Source organism: Parus major, chromosome 6, assembly GCF_001522545.3.
Source record: "Parus major isolate Abel chromosome 6, Parus_major1.1, whole genome shotgun sequence".
In the NCBI taxonomy this organism is placed as follows: Eukaryota; Metazoa; Chordata; class Aves; order Passeriformes; family Paridae; genus Parus; species Parus major.
Genome location: NC_031775.1, coordinates 27,598,879 through 27,618,890, shown reverse-complemented (window position 1 = coordinate 27,618,890; position 20,012 = coordinate 27,598,879). Strand labels below are relative to the sequence as shown.

Here is a 20,012-nt window from a genome sequence, read left to right as displayed (position 1 = left end):
GCGGCATCCCCGCCGGACGGGCCTTTGTGGCTCCCACCTCCCTGCGGCTCGGGGTCTCTCCCTTTCCCAGCAGCGGCCGGAGGGAGGAGGGCTCGGACTGGAGCTCAGGAGCTGCTGCTGACACAGAGGCAGCAGCCGTGTATAGCGAGAAGCCCGATGCGCTGGAAAAGAAAGACCTGGCAGCCGGGTGGGTGAGACAGCGCTGTCTGGGCTGAGCGCCTGAGCATCCTGGCGCAGCCCCGGGGACCGGGGAGCTCCCAGCGAGGTGCAGGGATGGGGGAACCCCCGCCGGTGCTGTTTTACCATGTTAAGGGGACACATGTCTCCGATTCTGCAAACTTGAGCTGAGCTGGTTTTGCCTGAAACAAGGATGCTGTGGGTTCCATCCGTTTGGGGTTACACTGCGCCTGATAAAAACAGCACAGCCTTTGTAGGACGGGGTGGTCTCTCCTTGTGTGGGAAGGGAGTTGGGGGAGGGAAGAGGGTTCCTAGGATACAAATGATATGGGTGAATAACCCTAAGGGAAATGCAGACTCAGCCTGATTTCATTCGATCTCTCCATGCCTTCTTCCTCACTGTATGCTGCAAAGGCTTGAGGAAACTGTAATGCTGAGCCAACAGTGCTGGCAGAAACATATGGGGAAACTTAAAAGCTTAAGTTTGATGATAGTAGGATTTGAGGAACATTCTGAATGACACAGCGTAATTTCATTGTAAATGCAATAAAATAATCATAAAGTGTCCATTAAAAACCCCAAACTAAACCAGAAATCACTACTTAGAAACTAGTTGAATCTTCAAGATGCTCTACTGGCTTCTTCCCCCTCCCCACATCTGAATGTTCTCGCAGCTCTTCCTAAATGAAGTCTCTTATGTCTGTTTGGTTTGAAGTAACCTGTAATAATTTTACAGTATGCAGCTGACAAAGGGAAGAATAGACTGACAGATTCGTTTATCTTTAGATGACAGGGTATCATGTTTTGTTTTCTGCCAAGTTGCAAGGTTGGTGCAGTGCAACACTGAAATGAAGTAACTTGCGGCAGAGGGAGAATCTGTGCGGGAGGGATTTACTTAGAAGACAGAAGACCAGGTAGTAAAGCAATGATTTGTGATGCCAGGAATCTTTATGTTCTTTCCATGCACTGGAATGCTGAGGCTGCCAGAGGGAAAAAAGGCTTCAGGGATAAACTGTGATTTAGTGCATGTTATATTGACAGTATTGAAGCTGCAGCCACTTCTTGCAGCACAGTACAATATGTAAAAGAAATGTCTGTATGTAAAATAGCAGAATGCTGTATGCAGTGCCTGCCCATCATCTTCATAGCTTCACTTAGCACAGCACTGCGGTATCTGCAGCTTGGTTAGTGAAATTGTTCATACCCAGGAGCTTTTGCATGTAAAGCTTCTAATTATACTGATTTTTGGCATTTTTAAAGCCTTTGGCTTATAATTGGGTAATGCTGGTTGAGCTGACAAGTTTTCATTTATGATAGGCACCCTGTAAGCTTTCAGTGTGAATATTTAGTTCATTCCCATGGGGACAGCAGTTGGTGTTCAGCAGACATGCCCTGCTCTGTACCTGCAAAGTCTCCCCAAAGCTTCAGTCAGCTGTAGAGAGGCCCCAGGAGGTCTGTTCTGTCCAGAGGCATTTTCAGCTGGTGCATTTCTGGGTAAAGGGGCTTTATCCTGGTCCACAGGGAGTGACCAGTGTTTCTGCCAAATGCAGCTGTCACCAGGAGCTGGAAGAGGATGCTGCAGCCTTGGATGTCAGCTCAAGTTAGGGCAGCCTCTGGAACGCCAGCTCTGTGCAGCAAGACCAGAATGCTGCCTCAGCTAGAAAAGACCCAATCCCTTCATGAACATGTCAGGGTTTAGGATATATTTTGCTTTCTCACTCTGTCATTGGTGGTTGGGGTTATATGGGACTTGACTGGTGTCTCATCTTGTGCTCTTTCCTGCCAAATGCTTCTTTTGTTGGTTGAGCTGATGTGACCTGCCATGGCCAACTTCTCCCACTTTCATGGCAATGCTGTTGAATTTTTTTAGGCCCCTTCTGGATATCATATCTGCTGTTGCAATTAAGTTTAGATTTCTTTTCTTCTTTCCTTTTAAAGTTACAGATCTGGTCAAATATTTTAAAATTTCCAGTTACTTATTCTTCTAAGCTGTTCCAGGGGATTCATTCCTTTTCCCTCCCCTCTACTATGACTTCACCTGTTCTCTCTATAAATGCACAAAGCAACCATCCCTTTCTTAAAAGAAATCTTCAGAATATACTTTTTACTTTAAAACAATAATACTAAAAGGTCCCAATGTGTCAGTTTTCTGTTCCTGAATTGGTTCTGCCTTTTGACGATGTGTCAGATGGGATTTCACAAGTATTTGACTTCAAAGAGCACACCATTTATGGTTTTAGAAACTTCTCCCTGTGGCTGTTTTAGTCTGTAGGTATTGTGGAGAAACAATTTGGCTTTTTTTTGATATTTAAAAAAGCTGTGCTGGCTCTCAGTAAATGATAATGGAAAATGGGAAAGGAATAAAAAAACAGTGCATGCAAACAATGCTACTTTCGATTAGGAGCATGAGAACAGTCATGACCTTAATTTGGTATGAAGCAGCATGACCTTTTTGAGGAGTTTGCATCTGTTCCTTTTTTTATTTTCCTTAAGTGAACTAGCTGTTGATATTTTCCTTATGCAGCTTCAGTGAAATCTTTGTCTATCATTACATAATTACTCAGCTTCTGTATGGCACTTGTCACGTTTCTACTTAAACAGCCTGGCTGGTTGAAAACCAGGGTGGGTGAAGCTCCAGGCTGCATCAGGTTGGTGTTTCTGCAGTGGTGAGAGAGGTGCCAGGAGGACTTGGACTCTGTTTCAGGGATGAGCTCTGAAGTGCATCAGCCATGGCTGTAAATGGTACACTTGTTTCACAGATGTTCCACTGCAGAGTGTGCAGCTGTTTGGTGCTGTAAGGTCACAGATGTTGGTGTTGCACTGAGGGGATGCTGCTGCCAAGGCACCTCGGTGATCTGAAATGCCTGTGACAGGTCTGCAGGCTTCATCTTCCTCACTGTGACAAGTGTCCTGGCTCCTGGGTCATTACATCCAATCTGCCTTTTCTCAGTGACCAGCCACATTTTTGATACTGAAAAACATTCCACAGCTCTCATTATTCAAAATGTGTCAGCTCTGGCCCATGTGCTGGCTGTTAAGAATCACAGTGATAATGCATTAAAATAAACAAATGCGAGTTTAAAATTTTGCCATAACTTCTATTAAAACAGTGACTTTGCAGTGTTTTAAAATTAGTATGGCAGTGGTGATCTGTGTCAGTAATCAGTATTAAAACAGGAAATTCCTTCAAAGGCTGTCTCAGAGGGATTTGAGAAACATTTTCATGTAAATGAAGAGGAAAATGCAGTCAGTTCTAAGCAGTAAGCAAACAAGTACACGGAACTCCCCAGAATATGATGGCCAGAAAGCCTAGGATGGCTTTGTTCTTCACTCAGGACTGCACGAGGGTGTGTCAAGGAGAGCAGAGTGGCTTTGTGAGCTGTGTTGGTGCTCCCTAGCCCTGGCTCACTTCACTCCCTGTGAGTCACTGGGTGCTCCCTGGCCCACATTGGGAGCTCTGCTGTTACACATTTGCAGACTCTGGGCACATGGGTCAGTTCCAAGAGCACCTAAATTTGCAAGAATGGGAGACCTGGAGAAGATTTTTGCTTTTAGCTTTTAACTCAGCACTCTGAGGCTGTGCTCTGCAGATGCAGTTTCTGAAGAGTATTGAGATTTCTAGTAATCATTATCAGTTGGAGTCCAGAAAAGTGTGGATGTGAATGCAGTTCAGTAATAGCAATTCCATGTCATCTGAGGGAGTTAATCTGCATTCTCTCTCTGAAGAAAATAAGTTCCTATTGTGGGAGATTGCCCAATCTTCACTAGTTTCCTTGGGGAAGGAGGCAGAGATAAATTTTTCTCCCTTTGCTACTTCCTTCTCCCAGAGGGAATGATCTGGGAAGACAATTTCAATTTATCCATTTCTGGATACACCCCTAGTTCTCAGTGCTTTTCAGGACTGTCTCAAAGACCCTTTCAAAGGGTTTTGCAGTCCTGAGTACTCTATGTCCACCTGTTCCTATGAGGTTCTGTACATTTGTATCCATGTTTTCTTTTTATTCCTGTTCCCTGTGAGATTGGAAGAGTGAACATTTGAGTGTCTCTTTCCTTGTTACAGGGATTGGGATATTTTTCTCTCTCAAGAGATAATAACACCATTAAAACAAAAGTTCTTCAGTGCATCCTTGCCTCCTCCTTTTGCCATTGTTTGGGAAAAGTGACCATTTGGTGGGTTTCATCATCATCTGAGGACTCTTGATACTTTCTCCATGATTAAAGATCAAAATACCCGTGGTTAGACTGGGCTGACTGGCAACTAGTCCCATTTCCTGGTGCCAAACAGATCCAACAAATTTAACATCTATTTCTCAAGTTTCCATGGATACCTGAGCAGAGCACTCGCAGTAATCAGAACGGCAGGGCATGCCATTTACAAAAGCTTTCAGTCTTGTCACTATGGAAGTGCTGCATTCAAAAATCAACCTTTTGTAGGAGCTCTCTTGCTTACTCAGCTACACTTCTGTTATGATTTTAGCCACAGGAACTCCTTTGAAGGTTGTGCCAGGGGCTTGTCACCGTGACAGTGTAAATTTGCAGTTGGTCTCTGTGGATGTGCTGTCGTGGCACTTGAACATAACCCTGATGGATGTTGGTATAAAAACCTCTGCAAGTGGACTTTGGTTGGTGACTGCATGATTTTGTGATCTGCTCTACAAATAGTAATCAGGTAATTTCTTTTCTCATAAGGTATTTTTTCTTTAACCTTTCCTTTAAGCCTGGTAACTATGTGTTTTCAAGACCATCAAATAAAAAGAAAGAGAATCTGTTTTTTGATACAGCAATGAAACGTTACTCAGAAGCTAAATCAATAGCCATAGACTGGTTTCATAGATGACTTTGCTAATGACTTGTGACATGTGATACTAATTTTTGCAGTTTTGTCACAATTCTTTTATTTTTTCGTCTCTGAACAAAATTTGGTTTAATACCCTTGAAAAATATGAAGGGATTTATTATCTACAGCATCAGTCATGCTGACTGCTGTAAGTAATGGCTATTCTAGTTTGGCTTTTCTTTTTACCCTGCCCCCTGCTTATCTTTTTTTTTTTTCCTGTGAATTGAAGAGAGTGGTTGGTTTTCTCTTGTCAAGACTCTATAAATGTGTGAATCATGTTCAGCCTTCCAGAAGATTGTCAAAATGAAGACAAACATATTCAAATTTTTTTCCCAATTCATGTTTTAAGAAAAAGGTGTCACTACTTTCACCCAGCTTCATGCTTTGCAAGATACAGTTTGAATCTAGAAATGCTTGAAAACTAAATCACCTTTTTGCCTTCTAAGTAAACAAGTGCCCCCCCAAATTCTTATTCCTGTGTGCTGGATGCACAGTCTGAAAAGCTGAATAGTGATTCTTGTTCTTTAAAAATATTCCTTTGACTATCTTGATTGAGAAAGGTAGGATTGCATTCTTTTCAGGATACAATTACATCTTGAGATGGTTCTTATCTAGAAAGTTGTGGTTAAACAGTCTTATAACTGAAATATTTTTATTATCTTTTTTAAAAAGAAAAAGTGGTGAACCAGTCCAGTTTGAGCTGGGAAATGGTATTTTTCTCAAAGAGAGTGATTAACATCACAAATGTTCTGTTTTATGAGTATGGTCCTGGGAATTAGAGCATAATCTTATTAGTGCCATTTCTGACAACCTTGCAGTGAAGCAGGTAGAGGAGGTAGATGAATACAGACATGATGATGAAGGAGAAGCAGCAGGAAGCCTTTTCCAGGAAGGTGTCTTTTCCCAGGACCTAAGTTCTGTACATCTTGTGTTTTGTTTTCTGTTCCTTGCTTGTTCCTGGATGCAGCGAGGGAGGAGGTGAGAGGTACAGGAGGACAGTGCTTGCTCAGAGGCAAATAGTGCAAAGTGTGAAGGAAGCAATTTCAAAGAAGAGTTTATTGAAGGAAGAGGAGCTTAGTTAGTGTGCACTGAAGGTGTCTATTACAGAATTGTATTGGGGAATATTTAAGAAGATCACAGAGAATTGTCTTTTACCTCTCTCAGTTGCCCAGTCTGTTGTTAACCCACCTGTATCACAACATGTAGCCTGCCTTCTGCAACAGGTAAACCAGGATCAGAGTTGTCTCTCCTGGCAGTGGTGCATGGCTGTGGAAGAGCTGGAATGTGGGAAGAGAAGGATCACTGCTGCTGAGTTCCCCTAACCCCAAGCTCTGGGGCAGGTTTTGAGCACGCTGGAAGCGCATCAGGGGATGGGGAAGGAAGTGGGAGGGAAAAGGGAGCTGAATGATAGCAGAAGCTGGAAAACTCTCAGATCATTCAGGGTGGAGCTGGATTTGAGACTTTATGGTATAGATGGTGAAAGGGTTTGAGTGGAAGGCAGCTTAAGGGCAGACTTAGCTGTGGGTGAGGACCTGCTGGGGCATTACAGACCCAGTGCAGGGAAGTGTGATTGCTCAGCTTTAGTCCATCTTACCAAGCATTAGTGAGGTCAGATCAAATGTAGGTAAAGAAGTTTAGCCTGTGTCCTGTCAAATAGAGGAGAAGTGAAAATGCCATGTGGCATTTTCAGAAGGTTATTGCGAGTTCTTGCGTGTTGCTTTCATCTCAAATTAAGTTCACAGAAAATTGGTGGCATCTTTTGGAGTCCCTTTGCTGCTGAGGCTCAGGAAAATGTATATTGTCCACAGAGTGGATGATGGGATGAAACTGGGGATGGTTTTTGATACTCTTAACAATAATGGTAAAATCTTAAAATTACCTGAGAAAGCATTCGTAGTGTAGTAAAAATGTAATTCCTCTTGTCAAAGCATAATCATGATGGGAGACAATATAAAAGCAATAAATGGAAAAGGTCAAAGTTGTAATGATAAACATGTCTTATTTTTAGAATTCTGTGGAAAGTATTGGGAGATTTATTTTTTATTTTTTTTACTTAGGAAATCCTTGTGCTCTAATTGGTATCAGTGCAATGAATTCCAGTTCTTCAGGGGACCAGATATTATGAAAGGGTATCAGGAAACTTGGATTTGTATCAGAGATCAGCTATGGCTATATTCATGGAAGAGAAGTGTATTGCAGTCTTCACCAAACCAGCTGGATGCCTACTGGCATTTTAAAACAAAGAGCTCTAATTCCATTGATGGTCATAACAGTGGTGCCTTTGGTTTCAGTAGAAACAGAAGGTTCTTACTTCTGGTATGAAATATGGGATCTTTTTATTATGCATAAGAATATTTTAATTGATTTTTTTTTCTATTTGCTTCTCTCCATCTCTTTTTTATTGTTCTGTAATTGTTTTAAAAGGCCATCTTTGTATTTACAGTAAAGTGCTCTAGGTTGTCACATTACATTTGGAAGCCCTGACATTTGTGCTTAATGCAGAGGAAAATCTCAGCAATAGGAAAAGCTGAATAAGGTTTTCTTCATCAGTGCAGCAGTCACCAGCTAATAGCAATATGGTAAACCTTTATTTTCTTGTGCAAACATCATTTGGAAGGTTTGCTTGTGTCAAAATTATTTTGATGCTCAAAAGATTATAATCTTTTGAATGAAAAATAATGGGTTTATTCCATTCTTTTTTTGCCTGTTGACTTCTCTATACTCATGTTTTGTTCAGTACATCCTTCTTTTTTCCTAAACTTTAAATCCAGATATAGTGCCTGAACTGGAAATAAAGAATTTGGCTAAGATTTTGGTATTACCAGCAACCTGGCTGAAAGCAGAGCAGTGTATCTACACATAGCAGCAGTCACCTTTGCCACATGCTGGATGGCTGGAAATTCCAGAAAAATGGCCATGATATGTGCAGGTGTTTGATTTGTGAAATGATCAGTGTGTTCACTGTGTGTGCATTCAGTTAAAATGGATTTATTGCAGCCACAAAGATCAGCTGCAATAGTGACATTTTTAGTAGGTCTAATGCATCCCAACTTCCCCAGTGCTCCTGGTCCATCAGCCCACAAGCAGCTGAGTGCTTGGGTGATTTGGCACTTGGAGCAGGGAATGTGAATTGTACAAATGCAAAAGAGTTATTGCAGCTTTCCTTTTGAGCCAGGGTGGTCCTGCAGCCATTCTCAGCTGGCAGTTTGGGAGAGTCTGGAATAGGCTGTGCTGGGAAGCACTGGTGTCTTTATTGTGAAAGCACTTATTGAAATACTGGAACTGGGATTTGAAATGGGGAATGGTATTGATCCTGTTGTTCATTCAGAATATTGTGGGAAGAGTTCCTGTTGGGTTTGTGGCTGCTGAGTCAGGATAGAAATATAAATTAACTTCTGTTGATTGGGATGTAACATACACACTGGTGTCCAGGCATGTTCTTACAGAGGTGATATCATAGTGATGCTCCTTGGCTTATTCTTTGATTTGTGAATCAGCTGTAGGAGGTCCAGTCACATGGGAGTGAGGTCTGAGAAGGTTTGGAAAGTGCAGCTTCTCTGATGAAGCCTTTGCTTTTGTAGCCATCACTCTAAAATTGTGCAGAATGTGCCTGAAATGGTTTCTGATGGCAGACTTGGGGCTTGAATCCTTATTTCTTCTTTTTTTAAAGAAAGAACAGAACTGGTGACATGAAGCACATTCAGAAATGTCCCCCCTTCCCTGGAGTGACAGCATTTCTGGGCATTATGCTGCAAATCCCCATGCCCTGATTCCCAGGTTCCTGATATACTTGTCCTGATAAATTCCAACTGGAGACAAAGCCCACTTTAGCTCATCCATTTTTTGTGGCACTTGGGTTGCAGAGAACTTTCTGTTAGGCAGAATCCACTGCTCTGGCATTTCCTTCACTGGGGAAATGAGCAAGTTCCATAATATGTGAGGCAGAAAATTTTACTCATGCCTTATGTAGGTGAATTAAATACAGATGAAATAATTAATAGAAAAGAGAAGATTTTATGTGGCTGCTTATTTTTGTTTGAGTACCACCTTAGTGGCTTGTGACTGGGAGGGAGGTCCAGCACTCACCTTCTTTAAGCTGCTGGCTCAAAACTGATTTTTCTGGACTGTATTTGTCCATGTCTGGCTTTTTTAGTAGTTAGTAGTTAGTTTAGTAGTTCCCCAAAGTTCATTTATCCAGTCCTGAATAGGAATGTGTGGCAGGGGCCCTCAAATATTCAGAACAGACTGATGGCCTTCTAGCTGCCATTAACTGATTTTTCTAATTAAATCATGACCTTGGTCCTGCTCTCCAGATCTATGAGAAAATCACATTCAGCTGAACACACAATCAGTGAAATATCCACACTGTGTCAGCAAAGTTTTTGTAAATGTTCTGGACCGTGTTTAAGTGTCTGCATTCTTTGACACTTAAAGGTTAATCCTTCATTGCATTTTGTCAAAAATCTACAATGTTGCTGGACATCTACTGAAAACTGAAAGAGCTAAACAGATTAGGCATTGCAGGACACTACAGAAAATAAACTCTTGCATCTGTTCAGATGAAAAGCAGGAATAATTTAAATTAAATCTGCTAAACCAGCAGTTGGAGCTAATGTGATAATGGACATGATTGCATTATTAATACAATGTCTTCTGATCTCATAATTTCACCAATTCTATAATTTAGTTTGGGAATCTGCAGATCAATTTTGAATTGCTGAAAAAATCCCCAAAGTCTGAAAATGGGAGCCTTCTCTGTTTTCCCTTCAGCTTCTGATCCCCTTAAAAATGCACAAGGTGTTCTTTGGCAATTGCTTAGGTTAGGACTGAAGTCAGAAATCCTAATGTGTTCAAATTTAGTCTGTACACATTTATTGAAACTACCCAGGCCATGTTCCAGATTAACGTTAATATAAGAAATAAATATAAAAAATTTTATTCAAGAAGTTTGCACCATATTTAGAAAAAAAAAGAATTATTTTAAGCACTGGTTTGAGGACTTATTTTGTTTGGATTTTAAATCAGATTCTTCCATTGTATTTGGTGTGTAAATTGGCAATAATTTAAGTGTTTATTTAATGCATACTGTTTAGGTGTTTTTTTGTCATAGCATGTAGTTTGATAGAGATAAAGATCCTTAGTAAACATAGAGATAAAGCTGTAACTTGAGCTATGTAGAACATTACTTATGTTTTTTTGTTGCAGAAGGCATAATAAGTCATTCTGCTTTTAAGAACTGTTCCAAATTCCCTGATCCTATCCAGGACAGTCCAGGCAAAATTTTTCAGCTTTGTGATTGCAAATCAGGTTCCTTGTAACTCTTTTCCTATTCTCTGGTTTGGAACAGATGCTTTTGTTTCTGTCAGATGAACCAATCACAGTGTTTTAGAGATAAGGGATTTTTAAATATCCTGAAATATCCATGCATTTACTGCTCTTCAGAACACAGCTGTAAAAATTGTTACACATGCACATTTTTTTCACCAAGGAAACACTAACTCAACAAAATCTGAAAGCTCCCACTTGGACAAATATACTTTAACACCTTGCAGTTCAGATGGGGTAGACAGTACAATGTTGCAAATATCCTAATTTCATTTGCTTTTAACAGTGATTTCACCATCTGTTGAGAAATTTTGACATTAGATCCAGGATGTAGAATTTTATTTAGCTGGGTGTTTGCAGTGCAGGATGTCATGGGTTTGGAAGGGTCTTTTTTATTAATTAACTTGAATCAGTTCTTGGTAAGACACCACCCAAGTGAGTGGTTCCATTGGATGGATGTGAATATTGCTCTGAGTATTTATTTGCTGCTCTCTGAGATACCAAAATGTGTATCCTGTCACACAGAATTTTCTGAGTTGCATACTGAGATATAAATAACTTTTCAAGGCTGATAGCTGAAGACAGGTTGGAAAATGCATCTTAGAAACACTGAATGGTTTTGGGGGTTGGAAAGATCCTTAAAGATCATCTTATTTAAACCCCCCGCCATGGGCAGGGACACCTTCACCAGACCAGGTTGCTCCAAGCCCCCTCCAACCTGGCTTTGAGCATTTACAGGGATGGGGCAGCCACAGCTTCTCTGGACAACCTCTGCCAGTGCATTTCCACCATCACAGCAAAGAATTTCATCCTGATGTCTGATGGAAATCTACCCTTTTTCATTTTAAAGCCCTTACCCTTTGTGCTGTCATGACATGCCCTTGTAAATGTCCCTCTGTGACTCTTTTGTAGGCCCCCTTTAGGTACTGGAAGGTGCTCTAAGCTCTCCCTGGAGCCTTCTCTCCCAGCCTGTCTCCACACCAGGGGTGCTCCAGCCCTCTGATCTTCTCTGTGGCCTCCTCTGGACCTGCTCCACACATCTCTGAAACATGAGTGCCGAAACAGGTAACCAAAAGAATTAGTGGCAAAATGAAACACTGAAAGTACATGGTTTGGTGTCTGCATTTTGTGCTTCAAATCAACATCCTAAGTGTGTGTAAAGTGCCTGTTTCCAAAGATGTTGAGTTTGTGTTGCAATGTCATGGTCTGCTCAGGAAGTACTGGTTCTGACCCAGCCAGGAATGACAGCAGGGATACAAGGAATATATTTTGTTAGTAATTTTCTTTTTTTTTCTGTATTGAAATACTGTTCTTCAATTCTGAAATAAATAGCATGTTGCTGGTGCAAAAATTAAGAGGCAAAAGTTGCACAAAGGAGGCTGATAGCAGCATCTGTGTGTTCCAAAGATATCTTAATGAACTGAGCAGATTCTGTGCTTGTCGCATTTGGCCTGTGACTTTTTGTACTTCACTGCAAGAGGAGTAATTTAATATATTCCTGGAGAATTTGTGTAGGAAATGCAAATACTGTGCTTCTGCAAATGCTTCTGAAAATCAGGCTGAACATACATGTTATAACTTCAAGAAATAAATTCAGTTACAAGAGCAATGTTAAGATTTGGAGGAAGACTTTTTTTTCCCAATGGGCAAATTATTTCTTACTTGCCCACTGCAGGGTTTTTTAATCTTCCCTGGGAAAAAACCCACATATTTGATTACAGTTCTTCCCTACATAATTCTAAGGTCTTGGAGAGCAGCTCCAGTGTCACCTCAGAGTGATTCTCTGAATTGTCATGTGTAGGAATTACATGCTGTGACTAAATGTGTGATGCATCCAAGTGGGTGATAAAATTACATTGAAATATATTATTTATTATTTAGTTATTAATGTGCAGAGGCCTCTTGCATCTTTCTACTTTACATCTAATTGTAGCTTGTATTCTGTGGAAGAGAATTCAGTAAGCATGCAGGGCTTAAATTTTGGAGCAGAGGGGTATGAGCATGGACAGGGTGTGTGGTACCTTTTCTACATTCTATTTCGATAAACTATTGCATTCTTTGTAAGAGTACAGATTATATAAATCCATCTAAGCCAGCAGTGCTTAATTGTTTTAAGCCATTTCCTTTTCTGTCATCAACGGTGTAAATGAAAGAAAAAGAAAAATAGTGCATTACAGTATTTGTCACTCACTTGGTCTGTGCCTTTAAGTGAAGTTTTAGAATTGTATGCCGGGTAGAAATATTTCTTTGATGACTTGTTAATAATGCTTTCCTTTTTCCCAGCTGGATTCTGTCCTGCAGTAGTATTAACAGCTGCAAGATGTTCCAGTGCAGAGTGTAGTGAAGGATAAAAACAGAGACAGTATTGGGAAAGTTTCAGAATAAAGGCTCAGGATGGACAAATTGCAACTTTCCCTGTTTTCTCCAATTGCTCCCAACTCCTTTTTTTCTTGTAAATGGGTCTGTCTTTTTGGTTCTCACATCTTGTGTTTAGTTTCTGCATTCATACATTTAAATCCTAGGCAGTGTGTAGTGCTCAAGCTCCTCGTACCATCTATGATTTTTGAATATATTTAGGAAGACTTTTAAGATTGTACATGGCAATGTAATAGAAGAATGGTAATAGTCATGAAGGTCAGACAAACATTTTAAAACCAAAACAGCAGTTGTGTCTTAGCATGTTTTAAAGGCAAAACATGTGTTTTAGATAGCAGCTGTGGAATTTGCTTTGAGTTTAGCAGATTCTTTACAACTGGAGAACAGTTTAGCAGTATGGAAAGTAACTGTTGTATCTACTCATTCTGCTTGCTGACACTGATGGGTGTTTGTTTCCTTTTAGATGCAGTTTCCACATCTGCTTACTCATCACCAGCCAAAAGTTTGGGAGACCCTGGAATAACTCCACTGTCTCCATCACACATTGTGGTAAGAAATTCACTCTTAACATATACTGCATGCTTACATTACCTTCTCCTGCCTGTTTGGTGGGGCATAATTTCTTTAGAGTTGTCATTTCCTCTATACTGATTCCCTTTATGTTATCCATAGTATTAAGTGAGATTTTGGTCACACTGGAGTTGTTGACAGAGCTCTGATTCCTTTCATTGGGCTCCCAGTTTTGCTGTTTTTCATTTGCTAAACTTGTAGACTACATATTTTTATATCAAACCACAGGGGCTTCTTGATGCTTAGGGTTCCCAAGGTCTGCCCTGTCTTTACAACTGATTTGTTTAGGCAGTCCCTGAAAAAAAGTGTTTTTTTTCTTTCAGAAAAAAAAGAAGAATATGTAGGGTACTCAACAGTAAAACCCAGATTCTCAGAGAAAAGAATCTGCTTCAAGAGAGAGAGGTAGAAGCTCAAAATAGAGCTAATTTGTTTTATTTCTTAAGGAAAATAAATTCTGTAAGCTTTTAGAGCTACAAGCATGTCCCATAGGTAGTGTGTTTTAATCTCTTGTACATCATGTTGATTTTGTTGGTAAACTCCTATTAAAACTAACTTCCACCTGTTCTTAAGATCACCTGTATAATTTGTAGCACAGTACATGCAGTGTATTTCACGTTATTGCAACAGAACATGTTTTTATCCTTGTCAGCCTCCTGCTTTAGCTTTCTGATGCGAGTTCAGAATTGTGCAAAAACCCATCTTCAGGATTTCCAGTGCTCTCTCTCATAGTTTTTTGCTCTTATTCCCTTTTTTCTCTACTCTTGAAATTCCTCTTTTACTTCCATCGTACTGATGAATTACGTCATATTTCACTTAGATTTGCTCCTTAAACTCTTCGAGGAAGACATTGTCCAAGTTGAAAAACTTTATTAGGAGAATCCAAACAAATCTTTTATGGTTGGAGGCCAAAACTTAACTGCTCTTGTTTCTCCATTTCAAGTAGCAGATACATGGAGTGATCTTGGAAAATGTAAGGATGATACAATAGAAATGTGCAGGAGGTGGGAGGTGTGGAATTAACAGAGATCTGTGAGGAGTATGGTAGAACACTGTCCATACAGTGAGACCATGTGGCAGCTCCTTTGTGAAGGATAGCAACAATTGCTTCAATCTGTTTCTGGGACTGCAGGCTGAGCAGCCCTGGTGGATTTAGGGCAGCAAGTCTGGTGAAGGGTCTGGAACATATTGCCCTTGACTGTGCTTTTCAGGGATTGCAGGATTACAGGTAAAGGCAGGGAGAAGGATTCAAATTCATCATAAGCAGCTGAACAACTTCCATTATTCTTGCACAGGCAGGAGGAGTGCAGCATGTAGTGCTGGATAAATAGGTGTCATATAAATTCTTCTTTATAACATGGGATATCAACCTTATTGGTGTATTTTAGACGGGTTTGTCTCTGTTATTTTTGAATGGTGATAGAAATACTACATTTCATGTTCATATTTTTGATATTGTTAACTTCTAAAACCACCAAGTAAGTCCCAAATACATCACATTGATGGAGATACTCTTCAGTTGATCAGTTCAAGAAAAAAAACAACACAAACCAGCCCCAAACCCTTAAGTTTTAATAATACAGGATAAGAAATATTCCAAAAATGAATATGAAGAAAGCTTTAATTAGAAAAAGATACATGAAAGTCTCTAGCATATATGTTGAGTCATGTATTGAATTTCCAGTTCCATTGGAATGTGCAGCTTTCTGGTGTCAGCTTTGGTCACAGAGGCAGATTTAGGGAAGTCCTCACTTTCACTGAGGAGATATGCAGGTGTTGCAGAGCAGGACTTGTGACAGGTTACAGTGATTCTGGTCAGTGACTCGGTGTCTGTTTTGCTTCTGCTGTTTAACAGAAGGACTCTGATGCAGACGATGCTGTAGAACAGTTATTTCTTGTTGTTGTGGCTATTGATTTTGGCACAACATCCAGTGGCTACGCCTACAGCTTCACCAAGGAGCCAGAATGTATTCATGTAATGAGGTAAGGGCTGCAATGCAGCATTTAGTTTGTGACTGTGATAACATGGGTTGCCTGCAGTAGCCATAGATATTTTCTACAGGAGCCAGAAGTGTCTGGAATTGCCTGGCATTATCACAGTGTGCAGATTCCTCATGGTTATGACTTTTTGTTACATCTGACTATATTCTGATTTGCTTTAGGAGTCAATGGGAGCACATCCCCTCTCTTGTTTTGCTGAGTTTAGATGATGACAGAGTAAAAGGAGGAATCTGAGTATTCAGAATTGTTCAGGGAGCAGAGTTAATAATTAAGTCAGGATGCCCTTATCTCAGAGACTGATTTTCTAAGGGTCATGGAATCACACTGTGTATAGTTGGGTGTACAGCACCTGCTTACTTGCACTGGGAGTTTGTTTGCCTGATTTAATTTTTGTAGCATTAAATCTGAATCAAATCTATGATAATGATCCATTGATATTGGGAAATAAGCAATCAAAAGGCATGAATGTGAAAATGAAGGTTTGATGTGAAATCTGTCTGTATATATGTGTGTAAAGGACAGGCTTTAGGTGCTGTAATGTAGGGAGTTTGTTTTTATTTTTTTATTTCTTGATTAAATCAGCACAATATAAGTCTATGCAGTCACAAATGCAAAAACTGTTATGGCAGCTACCTGAAAGGTTTTCCCTGCAAACCATTGTTAAAATATTTTATATAATTTTTTAAAAAGTTATAAATAACTTAAAAGATATACAATTCTTATTAAAATTTATTTTAAATGACTATATTGTAACAAGAGAAAGAAATAGATAATTTTAGACATAAAGTATATATGAAAAGCTCAGCCACAAAGATTCTTCTAAACAATGCTGCTGTTACAGAAGTAGGTACTGTGCTGTAATGCTGAGAACAAAAGGTCAAAAAGCCTAATTTGCTGCAGTCCAGTGTGATATACTGCATTTTTCTAAGCAAAGGTGGAAATTGAGTGCAGCTCCCTAAATCTCAGCAGACACTATTGATTGTGCAGTCAGTCTGCATAGTTGGTTTGTGCATGGCTGCAAAGTATTTAAAAGATGTACTGCAGCTGAGGGATTTGAAATACTGTCTGCAGAAAGGTAAATTTAGGAATGGTGTTCTGCCATCCAGTTGCACAGATATCATCTACCATTTGCAGGATGGACAAGTAATGCTTTGCAGGTATTTTCTGCATTTCAGCCATCTCTTGTTCTCTGAGCAGCACAGGAAGGTGAATCAGGCTGGAAATCAAAGGACATGCCTTGTGTTGCTGTCCCAGACAGCTCTCAGGGTGGGCGAGTTGGAACCCTTGTTTATCAATTCCTAGTCTCTTTTGGCAGCAAGTAATTAAAGTTCTTAAAGAAGTTGGATGGAAAAAGGGGAAACATCATCTGAGCAAGCCTAAATTGTGTATAGAACAACTCCACGTTGTTCCTACAAACTCTGCAGATATTTTAGATGTGTGAAATCACTGCTGTTCCTGTGGAAGTCCTTGAAATGCCTTGGACTTGAGTTTTACCTTAGGACCTGCTTTTGCTGTTGGATTCACATTACAGATCAGATTCTCCTCACCAGAATTCCTGCTGTCACTCACTGGGACACTGAAATGCAGGTGCTGAGAGTATATTCCAAATCTTAATTGACATTTTGCTACTTGTGGCTCAAAACACGACATTTTCTTCCTTGTACAATAATGACAGCATGTGATTTCAGACTTCTGTAGCTATGATATGAGATACTGATGTTGAAAGAAATTAAATAAATTACTTCATGTGTTTCCAACTAGAGGGAGGGAACTTTATTTTTTTTTGGGGGGGTGGTGTTGCATGTATATTTCCAGCAGGTATTTCAAGCAGTGCAAAGTATTTTAATATCAAGAATGATTAAATTTATTTTTTTTAAATAGATATTTCTGTCTGAGAAGGATTTTGACATGATATAGTTAAAACAGACTTACCAAATGATATATGTAATATTTTTTATATATATTTATATATTAATACTCATGAAATAATGAAATTCAGTTAAAAGAATGGTGTGTTTATTAAGAAAAGTCTTCAGTAGTTCAGAAGGTACTAAGGGGCTCAAACTCTGTATATAATGAGGCTTACATATAGGATAACTTACAAATATTTCAGCAGAGTAAATGTAACTTCCCTCTGGCACTTGAGAATGTTGACATTAAAATAAAGCATAGCAGTGATGCATGGTCCTCTCTGCTTCTTAACATTTTTTCCACCTTCCCTCCTTAGTGTTGATCCTTTCCAGATACTTAGATTTCTGACTGCCTTTTAATAAAGCTGCTTTTCTCTAAAAGGGTAAGATGGGTTTATTTAGGAGGTTCTACTTTGGAGAAGAGAAAATACACAGGGCTTCAGCACCAGGTTTGAGTGTAGTGTCAGCAGTGCCATGATACTTTTTAGGAGGCAAATAAAGTCATGTTTTTAACTGTGTGTGTTTATTTGCTGTGATGCCCAATGCTTTAAAAAAAGAAAAAAAAGAGTTCATAAGCACTGACTGAACAAAGTTCTTTAAGCATACATTTATCTTTAAATGTATGAGTGGCCTCACTCATCTCAGCATGTTTGGAGTTGGGTGTGGGTTTGTAAATGTTCAGTGAATGACTTCACTTTGATTGCAAAACACTGGTTACTGTTTTATCAGTTTTAGGTAGTACTGACAGCTCCTGAGGGTTGTCCCAGCTTCTGTCACAGGTAGCTGTGGTTCAGATTCTTTTGGCAGAGTGAATGTGTTACAGTGAGTGCTGTTTGCAGCATAACTTGAGACTGGAGGAAAAGCATCAGAACTGCCTGGCCATGAGCTCAGCCCTTCAGTGAGCAGGGCAGTGCCAAAGCCACACGGAAAATTTGCTGCTGTAGTAGTTAATAGCATCTCATTTGGAGTGAGTACATGAAATATTACACTGCTCTGAAAAAATCCTCTTGATTTATATGCACTTACATGAAGTTACAGATGTTTTGGCTACTGGCGAGATAACATCCAGCTGAATGGGAGTATTTCAGAAATGGAGAAGAATAAATGAAAAAATGCTTGTGGCTATGAAACAAATTGCAGTCTGTCTTTGGAAGGAGGGAGAATGTGGTCTCTTTTCAGTGCAACTTCAGGTTTTTCCCCTATCCCTGTTTGACTGTAATTATTGGGAGACACACACTTGCCTTTTTTCTGCATACACACTGCTGTAGCATTCAGCTGCATTTTGATGACCCCAGTGTTTCATTTTCTTGACTGTGGTGCTGCAGCTCTGGATCAAATTCTTATCACTCTGCACAAGTCACTCCTTGGTCTGACTTAGCCAGATTGAAGTGTGAGTAAGGGCATTTCTCTAACCTTCATATAACCTCCTGCTTCTTTCCTCACTGACTCTTGTATCTCTATTTTCACTTCTAGTATACAGTTAGGTGCTCTGTGGCTATAAACAAGTCAATGTTGTTTATATTTCTGTTCAGATGCTCCACTTTAGCCCATGAACTCATATGTTTACATTTGAAAGAAATCTACCTTGGTTCTGTTTGAATAGTTTTTTTAACTGTGATTCTGCACTGCAGAAATATTCCCCAAGCATTCACAGCAATTCTGGCTTGTACAGGTTTATGCTTTTGATAGGCATTTCCTTTTTCTTTTCCCTAATTATTGCCATTATTTTGCCTGTATTGATACCATGAAAGGAAACTGCAAATGAAAGTTTCCTTTAGCCCTAGTCCTACTGGCTGAAATCCTCCCCTAACTGGAGTGAGGCAAGGGCTGCACCTGGCAAGAGTGCTACAGCCAAGAGTTACCATTCCCATGCTTTTGCATCTGCTTCTCTCTAGAAAAACATCACAAAGGGGTATTTTTAAATCTCTGATTGCAAATGGTAGAGTTATGCTTCCCCTTCTCTTTCCTTACTGTCCTTTGTGAGACTGAACAGTAATACAAGCCGAGGGCTTTAGAATGTGCTGAGCAATTACTGTGTCCACTTTCCATCAGAAACTCATCAGGAAGCGAACATCCAATTCTCCAGGTGGCTTTGAAAATTTCATCCCGCAGCACTGAACATAAATTTGTCATGATTTAAACTGCACCTTAAGCGTGCTTATTCCGGAAAGAGAAAATGTGCCTGGCCATAATGAAAAACAAAGCAGCATTGTTATTAGCCACAGCCTATTTATGGCATTTCCCACCAGTGACTCAGAATGAATCATTAATGATTCCAAGCAAACACGGTATCAGTCTGTCTCCTCTCTGCTTGCAGCGGGTGTGTGGGATTTAACAATCTGGTGGAATAGCAGTGTTTTCTGTTCATGAGCTGTGAGATCCCAGCTTCTTCACATTGGAACCATATGTTTGCTGTAACACCTACTCAAAGATTTTGGAGTTGACCAAGTGCATTTCTAGCAGCAGGTTAGAAGAAATGACCTGGAGCAGAGCCCTTGCCAGCTGATCACTGCTCAGGGGCTGAGCAGCAGGGCCAGGCAGACTTAGGAAAGTTTTTTTGAGTGGATGAATGTGGAAATCATTCCACTCCTCATCATGCTGTTTCTGCTTTCAGAGCAGTGGAATTGTCCTTTGCACTGAAGGAAGCTCAGATATGTTACTCGCTGCTGCTTTTGCAAAAAAGAGATTTTGCTCTGTGTGATCCAGTGGAATGGTCTGAAGGGTCCCAGCACTTCACAAGATGCCATTCCTTGTTGCTTTGCCAAGTACCAAACCCTTAGACTGCAGTTTTCCATGTCAGTTTTCTGCCTTGGTCTGGA

The 20,012-nt window shown here is 40.1% G+C and overlaps 2 protein-coding genes across 2 annotated transcripts in view; both read left to right on the top strand.

The window, feature by feature from the left end:
- The window catches only part of LOC107206581 (translation initiation factor IF-2-like), a 12,290-nt gene extending 998 nt beyond the window's left edge, over positions 1 to 11,292 (top strand). Inside the window, exon 3 of the mRNA XM_015632475.1 lies at positions 11,252 to 11,292. Coding sequence (XP_015487961.1) covers positions 11,252 to 11,262 — 11 coding nt within the window. The 3' untranslated portion in view covers positions 11,263 to 11,292. The remainder of the gene's footprint in view (positions 1 to 11,251) is intronic.
- Positions 11,293 to 11,296: 4 nt separating this feature from the next.
- Positions 11,297 to 20,012, top strand: part of HSPA12A (heat shock protein family A (Hsp70) member 12A) — a 40,814-nt gene continuing 32,098 nt past the window's right edge. Inside the window, exons 1-3 of the mRNA XM_015633648.1 lie at positions 11,297 to 11,404; positions 13,179 to 13,264; positions 15,138 to 15,265. Coding sequence (XP_015489134.1) covers positions 11,389 to 11,404; positions 13,179 to 13,264; positions 15,138 to 15,265 — 230 coding nt within the window. The 5' untranslated portion in view covers positions 11,297 to 11,388. The remainder of the gene's footprint in view (positions 11,405 to 13,178; positions 13,265 to 15,137; positions 15,266 to 20,012) is intronic.